Below are 10,331 nucleotides of genomic sequence, written 5' to 3' on the forward strand. Positions count from 1 at the left end.
CTTTATGAAGAACTCCTTCAACTACTTTTTGGATGGGGCAAATTGCATTGCTTGCTAGTTTATACTTTGAACTTTAACTTTCCTTTATTATTTTATCGATTTTGGATTTAGAGTGCATTCTAGCTATAATATAATATCTTTTGGTATCATCGTTACTTGAAGAAACATACAAAAGTGTATCAAAAAGAAAAGTTGTATCAAAAAAAGAAACATACAAAAGTGAGTCAAACTATTACATCCTTCATCATCATTAGGGTATTCTCTTCAAAATCATGATCAATGATAGCGGCTCATGCATCCTATCTTATGTAATGAAGTTGGAGAAGAAGGGATATCTCTAGCTCCTTAAATAAATCTATTGGATTATGACAACTTGAACAATAATTTTTTGCTAGAAAAAAAGAAAATCAATTCATGTTGCCTTGATGAAAGAAGTATCTTTTGAAGAAGAATAAGTTCTATACGAACATGAGGATCATCCCTACATTATAACAAAGTAAATGTTGACATTCTAAAGTTCTCATGTACTTTAATACTACTAACCTTCCTTTTATGCTAAATATAGTACATTGACCAGTACCGCTCTATGTTTATTCTCAAACAAAGAAAAAATAAATAAAAGAAAAAACCAATACCAATCTGTGCTGTATAACTAAGGTGGAGGAGTTCTCTGGTTGAGCTAGATTATTTTGACATAAGAATAATGTAAAGAATACCTTAAATAAGGCCAAGTAATATTAAAAGCTTGAAAATGAGAGAATGAAGGAAATGTTAGACTCTACAATTTCAAAAATAACATAGGAAAACAATCCATTTGATACTTGAGCTTTCTTTAATCAACACCAACTTTACAATTCTAATGGCAACAAGGATCTTCAATCATAATCATTACCGACTAAAATTTATAGATAGAGATGGCATTTCATCGGTTGTTTTATCATGTTTTCCCAATATACATTAGTTGTTATGGCCTCTTTGGAAGCTTGCAAGTGTCAAGTGCATGCGATGACTTTTTCTTAGGTGATGTTCGAGCTAATTTTCTACTAAAATTGTAGTATTTGCACTCATTTTATCTTTGATATTCAAGTCTTGGTTTTACCTACTGAAATATTTAAGCCAATTTTCTACTAAAAGGGTTCAATCACAAACACACCCAGATTGACTCAGAACTAACCCTAAATGACCCATACTATCGTAAACTACTTACACATATCTTGAAGAGATCATTGTGTGATCCAACGCTGGATTCGCTCAAAGGAAGATGAATCTTTCTTTCGTGCGAAAGATACAACCCGTGTCCTTTAGAGACATGCAATACCCAAACATACAACCCCTGTCCTTTAGAGATATATTTGATCCATAGAAGGCTTAATTCAGCAAATTTAGATGTCCAATGAGAAGATGGCACCCTTGTTGAAGACGATAGTAGTTAAACAGCTGCATTTCCCCGGAAAAAAGCAAAGGCGACACACATCGAATAGAATTTCAAATATAACCCACAACACCCTGACAAACGACAGCATTGGGTTGCAAATACCGGCACATATTCCACACCTCAATTGAAACTCCAATCTTCAAATAACAAAAACAAATTAAGTAATGCTCGCAACCACCGAATGCCTTGTTTTATTATTATTTCCTGCACGATCTCTTGGATGAGGCCTATCATCTGACCTTGTCCAAGTTATCTGATGGAAAAGCCCCAACAACTCATCATGGACAAAAAGGTGAGAATGCTCTGCCGTCCAAACCAAGTGGGCAAGAGAGAAGGGCTAGGCCCAGTGGGGGGGGTGAGTACACCGGACGGGGATGCTGATCTCCTTCTCCATCAATGATAATAATATTAAACTCTGCATTTGGTGTTGTGGCCATCTCAAAATCACATGTTTCGATTGCATCACATCTTTACAAAATCGCATGTTGCTCTTCCTCCACCTCGAGGAATCTTTTCTTCCACCATGGGTCCAGGCGGAGAGGGAGAGCTAAAGATTTTTTAAATTAAAAAAGAAAAAAAGTGGTCAGGTGGGTGGGAAAAATACTCCCCGCCCTCTCATTCTCCCTTTAGTTTACACTCCTTAGCTAACGTTAGTACAAATTAACCTCTCCCCTTCTCCAAAAGTCAAAGCACCCGGAAACAAACCTGGCTTCTCCCTCGAGTAGCACCATTAGGACTGCTTCCCATCAGCTTTTGTATATACACTGCTCTTCTCTTTCTCTTTGTATACATAAAGAAAAAGAAAAAAAAAACCAGCATAATATACTAGTTGGGATATTATTATTATATAATTTTGTTTGTGTAAAGCTCTTTATAATAGTATAAGTGTGCGTAATGTTATTCTTTTAATTTTCCGACACACAATGCCAAATCAGCGTTAAGCTCATGTTCTCTAGAACAACTGGCTTTTTTGGGGCTTATCACGAGCCATATATAAATCCCCAAACGATGAAAAGGACAAGCTCACATGAGCCCAACCAGATAATTCATGGGTCCCCCTCTCCTCTCTCTCTCTCTCCCTCCCTCCCCCTCTTCTTTATAAAGCTACAATACTATCCGACCTTTCCTCTCTCTCTCTCTCTCTCTCTCTCTTTCTCTCTCTCCAACCGTGCTTCTCTCCATCTTCCTATTTCGTTTGTTACCCCCCACTCCACCCCTCTTCGGGGAACCTTCTAGGGCAGTCGGTTTGCAGCGCCAGAAAACCACCCGCATCCCATCTATCGCCCCAAGGGGTCAATGGAAGCCGGCCTAATCTCCGGGCCTCACTGATTTGTAGTCAAATCTAAAGGCACCGACCCTCCTTTGACTCTTTCTTCCTTGGCTTCTCATCAGATCTCACTCGCAGGAGGAATCATCAACCACAGTAGAGAGAAGGAAAGAAAAGGATACAGCAAGAAAGACAAGAAAGAGAGAGATCTATTATACCACAGGTGAGTACTGGTAGTAGCAGTAGCAGCTTTATTTTTGGTTCCTCAAGTGTTTCAGACCTCAAAGTCAAGATAAGATGGAGTTCACACATGGAAGAGGGGATGGGTTTTACAGTAAGGATGATGATGACTCCAAGCACCCTCCTTTTGTTCCTTCATCCTCTTCTTCTTCCTCCCCTTCCTCTTCCTGCACCGCCTCCCGATGGACCGACGTAGCATCCGGGAGCGGCGGCGGCGGCGGCGATGCTCCTAATGTAGAGAAGGAGCACATGTTTGACAAGGTGGTGACGCCGAGCGACGTCGGCAAGCTCAACCGGCTGGTGATCCCGAAGCAGCACGCCGAGAGGTACTTCCCTCTCGATGCGTCGGCCAACGAGAAGGGGCTGCTGCTGTGCTTCGAGGACCGCACCGGGAAGTCATGGCGGTTCCGCTACTCCTACTGGAACAGCAGCCAGAGCTACGTGATGACCAAGGGGTGGAGCCGCTTTGTCAAAGAGAAGAGGCTTGATGCCGGGGATACCGTCTCGTTCTGCCGAGGCGTCGGCGAAGCCGGCCGCGACCGCCTCTTCATCGACTGGAGGCGGCGGCCTGAGGCCCACGACCCGCCGCGCCTTCCCCTCCCGCTCCCCCTCCCCGTCCCCCTGTCGGGTGTCTCGCTGGCCCGGTCGGTGGGCCCGTGGAGCAGCCGGCTCCTCATCCCCCCAGCTGGCACGGTCCACGACTACGGCCGCCAGGTGTACGGGTACAATGCCGCGAGCCCCGGCAGCGGGCAGTTCCTTTTCTTTCGATCGTCAGCGGCGGGGCCGCCGCAGCTTGGGGTGCAACCCGGCGGCGGGGATCGAGCGGTGGCCGGCGTGCCGATGGTTCTCGATTCGGTGCCGCTCGTCCATGCCCAGGCGACGCCCAAGCGGGTGAGGCTGTTCGGGGTGGACCTCAACTGTCCTCAATCGGACGGCGGTGCCGACAGCGGCAGTGGTCCATCTCTAAGCATGCGCCAGATGCGACCCCGGTCAACGCTCCCTCTCCTCGAACGGTCGCAGGGCGGCCCCGATTCTTCGAGGGCCACCTCCTCGCCGGGCAAGGAGCAGCAGTAACCACTGGGTCCTGACATCTGAGACTCCAAAGCAGGAGAATGCGAAGGGAGGACATCATCATACCCCTCATGAGCTCGATCTATCCCTGGAATTGGGATGGACACTGAACTGAATGAGAGGAAGGTTCAAAGATTCCTTCCTTTTTTGCGCTTACTTGGCTGGTTGGAGCATCAAACAGCATTGGGCTACTTGGCACGAGTGGGCGTGGCAAGAAGGGAAGGATGTATCCAAACCAATCTTCTTTTCCTTTTCCTTCTTTTAAATTCCCTATTCCAACTGTAAATATATTATATAGGTACAGATCCCCCTCACGCCCTACATATGATAAACGTCTTCCATCCGTGGAACCCACATTAGTTTGGGGATTTGCTCTTGTTTGGTTGCATGCATTGATATAAGCTCTCATGCTTTGCTAGCTATTATCGCCTTCAGATTGCTCAGTGTTATGTTAGGTTGTTTCAGCTACATCCACCTCGCATAGCTCCAAAGCACTGGACATGCCTTAAAAATGGAGGACAGACAGTTATGGAGCCAAAGAGGTCAGATCTCAATCCCTCTCCATCCATTCCCTATCTCTTGTGCATCGGGATTTTATCTTTGCCTGCTGTGCCAGCACCTCGTATGCTGTCATTCATACATGATGGGTTATGATAGGAGTAATATGTGCAGAATTCTCTTTTCTGTTTTTCGAAAAAAGAAATTATACTCTTTTAGGTGGTCAAGCTCTAGTAACGAATTCCAATTCATGAAAGAAGAGTACAGCTACTGCTGTAAAGATTGGGACGCCCTGCTTAATGTGTCGTAAGAATTGTAAGGTTGTGTGTTGAATACCATCAAAGAGCTCTTTAAGGTGGCAGAGAGTAAAGAAGATTGGTGCCAAGATGCTCATGTACTTCATTTAAGAAACTTGAAGGTCAAAACTGGCTAAGCTTTTAGCTTGCATGTAGTAATCTAGCTGTACTGAGGCATATGTGGCACGAGCTAAGCTGCTGGGTGCACTTGCAGCAGGCTCAGTGAGAGGTACCAGGCCATAATAGGGAATGAGTGACATAGAATTTTCGATGCAAGGTTCAGTTGGTTTTCTCATGTACTTATAACACATACCAAGAAACCAAACAAAAGAAAATCGATCAATAAATAAAACATATAGAGAATAGCACAAGAAAAGTCGGTGCTTATATGATTACGGCATTGTTTTTTTGTGATAGAATATAATTCGAATGAAAAAAGTCATTCTTCATGACTGCCCGTGTTATAGACAGGTAGGGACCTAGCCAAACGCCCGATCCCCTCTTTTATGGCTTTGTCCTGAAAAAAAAAAGGGGGGGGAAAAGGAAAAGATTACCCTTTATTTTTATTAGTCATTTTTTTTTTCTCTTTTCTCTTATTTAGTTTGGTTTTGAATACTGAATCTTCCTTGTTCTTTTTTCATTTTATCTTCAGGCATGTTAGACTGTTATTACAACATAATATTGTTTGCAACAAAATCCAAAATGCGACATATATAAATGTTTTAGACTCGGTTCTTTTAAATTCTCCTTATCCCTTTTCGTATTGATAGGTTTCATTGCCTTTTTTTTGTGCCCATTTCTTGATAATCTACAAATTTGAACTCCATTAATTCAGAATAATTCCCTTAAAAGTTTAGTATTCCTTCTGGGGGAAAAAAAATCTGCACATCATCTGAGTTGGATGGCTTAGATGTCTCAAGAAACTAAGTCCATATCTGCCATGTCTTCAATCTCTAGTGCTAAGTCATACTCCAATGTACTTAACTCAACTAAGCCTTAATCTCAAACTAGTTGGAGTCGGCTACTAAGTCATACTCCAATGTGCAAGATAATTTTGTGCAAATAACATCTGGTACATCTTGTGATAAGAGAGTAAAGACACTGATAGAATTTCTTATCTTTGAACAAAACAGTGGGTGGAACTGATGGAATTACAACTAGAAGGAGAAAAGATTTTTTAGGCATTTAATTATGAAAACTGAATATAAGAAGGGTGTTCGACCCTTTTCTCCTTTTTTTTAGGAACAAAATAGGAGAAGAGCATTCAAAGATTTTAGACACTGATCTAGCAAGCTCCTTGTATTTTTGATCAATTCTGGATGTACTTATCCACATTATTTAGAACATTAGAGTTAGAATCCGTGCATAAATTAGTTATCACATTGTTTGAATGCACCAATTCTGTGATGGTCAAATAGTCATTGTACATGACACTATACCTCACTATATTTGGAAACTGTTCCTCAGGGTTGCCATGACGTAGGGTGCTCCTCAAAGATAGAGAAGGCTAAAGCTGCCAATAGTGGGATTGGCTATTTCTTTTAGTTACATCTAATGAACAAAAAATTTACTCATTCATCCCGTATGTAGATGATTAACTCGTTAGAATATTGATAATATCTACAGAGTTTGTTCACTCATTAGTACAATATAGATCATCAGTTTGGATCTTATTACGATAGGCCATGTATCATAAGAATTTTTTTTAGAAAGGACATCTTAAGAAATATTGAAAGATGATAGTTATCCCATCTTTTGCATCCAGAAAAGAGGGGAAAAAATATCTTAATTTTTTTTTAGGTGGGTAGATGTTAATCAGAGTATAGCTAAACCATTTTCATTAACATTATGTTAATAAAATTAAGTTGCTTTGAGATAAATATGTCCAATTCTCAAAATCATCTTACCTTATTATATTGATTAGAGTACATTAGCCAAGTACTTCTTCAACAAGAAAAGAAGAAAAAATATAGGTAGAAGAGACCCTTCTACATCCTAGCTTCTGTTAAGTGCTTTCGGGGTACCATTTCAGAGAATTTTCTATATGAGTATATGTCTAATATATATCCTTCATCTGTTGTCCATTATGTACTCACACGTTCCATTCGTTTACTTGGACGGACTATCACATAGTTTACATAACATTTCTCGAAAAGACGAGAAAAATCCCTTATCCTTACCTGGATTATCACATAAACTTACAACTTAATTATCCTTTTGCATTATATATGCCATCTTATGCTATAATACTAGTTGGGTGGCACTGCTTCCCTTTCAGTCAGAAAAAAAAAAAACGTCTAATTCTTCTCTTACGTGTTTAGTTTTCTTTTGTAGTTATGACGCTTAAGAGTTCAGTTGCTTCATGATCTGTTATTCTGTAGTAAAAAGTTGGGTCAAAGTGTGCGCATAAGATGGTAATAGTTTGAATCATACAAGCAAAGATACCCTTGCTGTCTTTTAGGTTGAACCAAGACCCGAGGTGGGTTTCCTCTACTGATAACCTGGTTGGCTTGTATTTCGTAGTTTCCATGTTCTGTTCTATAGCTCCATGCGAAGGAAAAAGCACCAAAAAAATAATAAACTTAACATTTTTTTCCTTTAAATTACTGAAACATTTTACTGCCATGTTCATCGAATAATACTTGAAGCTGGAGTTGGAGTGAGAAGGTGAGATCATATCCTTCAGACATGATGGAAATCGATCGGTTGCTTCTTTTTGCAGCATGACCATCAATCAGTCTTAACTAATGAAATATTTTGTTGCAGGAGACAGTTGACAAATAAAAATTGAAAGTGGAAGCCCACCAGATTTACCCTACAAATTGTTTAAGTAAGGTAGGGAAGTTAGTAGACATTACTATCTAGATGAAAATTTTATGGCGTGATAAAGATGGAATATTAGGCTATTTCACATCATAGTTATTCACTAGGTAGGTAGGAGAACTTATGTCTGCTTTCTAAGTAGGTAATTCCGAAACCACTAATCAAATGGGTGCACGTAAAGAACCGATGTGGTATGTGATAGGGAGCACGATCGACCTTTCAATATTAGCCTATCAGATATTGAAGTGATTTTGTTTATTTGACTTGAGGTGTTAGAAGGATTTGTGGGAACCGTGTTCCATGTTGCTCTTTGGATTGTTTATGCCTTTTAGATGAAGATAGCTCTTTATGTTGAAATGATCATCTTATCCTTCCATTCGAACTCTCTATAAATATAGAGAAACCCTAAAAAGTTGCCTTTTTGGTTGCATGAGCTTAAAATGCGACCAGAAAAATGGATTTCCCTGACTATAACAACTAGCTGAATAGGTTTCACTGGACTTTTTCTTACTAAACTTTGCCGTACATAGGAATCCTTCACCAATTAATGAAGGGTTGACGTCAAGCTCATAGCTGGTCATAAGATCTGTAGCTCATTCCTTTCAAACATCCTTTTAAGCTTAGAAGATTTGCTCCAAATTCGACCTATATTTAATAGGAGAAGCTTGGATAATGATGATGATGAATGTAAAAATGATTATTGTGAGACCTTAACGAGTATAGTCCGTCTTTTGAACTTAAGTTGTATTGTTTCTTTCATAAAAGTAATAAAAAGGATGATTTCCTTTCATAAACAAGAAAATGATTCAACAACTAGATTTATTTATTTTTTTGTGAAGTTGGGGTTATAGCACTTTATAGTCAACTTGTTGGAAATATAAATTATCTTTCTGTAGACTCACCCGTCGAACCGGTGCACGTGAAAACTTATGCTGAAGCTAACTTCTATCTCAAAGTTTTTCTCTTGTTTGTTTCCATGGGTATTGTTATTAACATGCTTACAGTTTGTATTGAGCAATAAGCATGAAATTAAGATTTGAAATGTATTAGAAAAGATTAAGGGTGCTAGCTGAGTTGTCTTATACAGGTAACTAGTTAGCAAGAATTTTCATTGTAAGGATTATTCTAGTAGCTTGCACGCAAAACAATGTAAAGTAAATTATCGATCGCCTACCAATGTGATAATTTTCATCATGGACATGAAATCCTAAGGTGGACCGCACAAGTAAAAAGCTTTCAAATTGTAATGACATAGGACGTCATCCAGAAAAACTAGCAAGTAATTTATTAATAAGAGCTCAGTCTTGTTAAGTACCCAAAACCTTCGCCCCACAACTGATGTGGAACTAAACATATATGAACAGAGACCCCACGTATATATTTTGGCTTGAAAGAGAAACTGAGAAAAATTTAATCCAGTCAAATTTTAATTTTCTTTTCCTCCAACCTCTCTAGTTTTACTACTAATTAATTAAGCACTCTCTATTTATAGGATAAAGATATTTGAGAAAAGAATGATTCACTTTTGGAGAAAGATATGATATTTTTGGTTTTGTTAAACTGTGATCCTTTTTTTGTTTGAATATATCTCATCATGGAAGATTTACGAATTACATTTCTTTAAAAAATCTTATATGCAGTGTCATAATTGTTGAGCTAAAGAGAAAAGGCAAGCGACTGGAAAAGCTTGACAAATTTAAAAGAAAAAAAATAAAGAGAGAATGGCATAGAAGATGAAGAATAGAAGTTGTGGGTGCATGGGATCGAGAGTTAGAGAGAACAATAGGTAGGGCAACTAATAGAAAATACTTGTTGTAGTATTTTCATCAATAATTGTCCTACACTATCTTTGAATTATATCATAGAGAAATTTGAATCAATATTTCATGAAAAAGGAAAAACTTGACAAGATTCATTTTGAATGCTATAAATTAATCTCACTTCATATCCTTTACCTGTATGTATGTATATATGTATGTACGTATGTATGTGTGTGTGTGTACACACACACACACATATATATAGAAAGAGAAAGAGGTAGACTAGCTCCTTTTGTTAATATTATATTAAAAAGAAGGGATCGACAATATGGAGATTTGTACCTAACTCTAGTCTTTGGCTCTAACCATGTTAATTATCTACTAGCCACCAAAAGCTTACGCTATTTCGGAAGGGATCAACAATGGTAATTAAGCCTTAACATACATTTAAAGATTATACTCAATCTTAGTAGGGAAGGAAAATGTTACACATCCATTTGAATTGCAAAAGAGTTGTTCACATCTAAGTGTACTTGGCAACAACTTTACTAGCATGATAGGAGCTGCTCTTTGGAAGGTACGATATGGTGTATACAAATTAAGAAAAAAATTGACACTTGGATCTTCTAAAACCCCACACTAAACAAGTTAGAGATCTATCCTATAAACAATGGTTGAGTCGCTCCCTTGATAGTACTCTTTGGGAAGGCTACAAACCCTATGTAGTGAGTAATTGATGGCATGAGCAATCACTCTCATTACATGTTCGTATAAGACTAACCTTGCTGAAATTCTTGGAGTAGAAAAGATTGTTCGAGGAATGTCTAACTTAAGATAGAGGATGACTATGCCAGTACAGTTAAATATGTTGAGAGATAAATACTGCATTATCTTAAAGTGGAAGGAGAAAAAGGCATTTTTAGAGAATAAGTTATTTTGGG

General features: G+C 39.0%; 1 protein-coding gene across 1 annotated transcript; it reads left to right on the forward strand.

The window, feature by feature from the left end:
• Positions 1–2,539: 2,539 nt before the first annotated feature.
• NGA1 (AP2/B3-like transcriptional factor family protein) lies at positions 2,540–7,594 on the forward strand. Its single transcript, XM_008810075.6, has one exon. It carries the CDS (start codon positions 3,000–3,002, stop codon positions 4,014–4,016), a length of 1,017 nt encoding a protein of 338 aa, XP_008808297.1. The 5' UTR covers positions 2,540–2,999; the 3' UTR covers positions 4,017–7,594.
• Positions 7,595–10,331: the final 2,737 nt, after the last annotated feature.

This window comes from Phoenix dactylifera, chromosome 3 (assembly GCF_051530095.1).
Source record: "Phoenix dactylifera cultivar Ajwa chromosome 3, Ajwa_hap1_PhDact_Kaust_v1.1, whole genome shotgun sequence".
In the NCBI taxonomy this organism is placed as follows: domain Eukaryota; kingdom Viridiplantae; phylum Streptophyta; class Magnoliopsida; order Arecales; family Arecaceae; genus Phoenix; species Phoenix dactylifera.

What these genes read in the sequence shown, in the direction of transcription:
- NGA1 (XM_008810075.6), top strand. Translation starts at nt 3,000, where the DNA reads ATGGAGTTCACACATGGAAGAGGGGATGGGTTTTACAGTAAGGATGAT.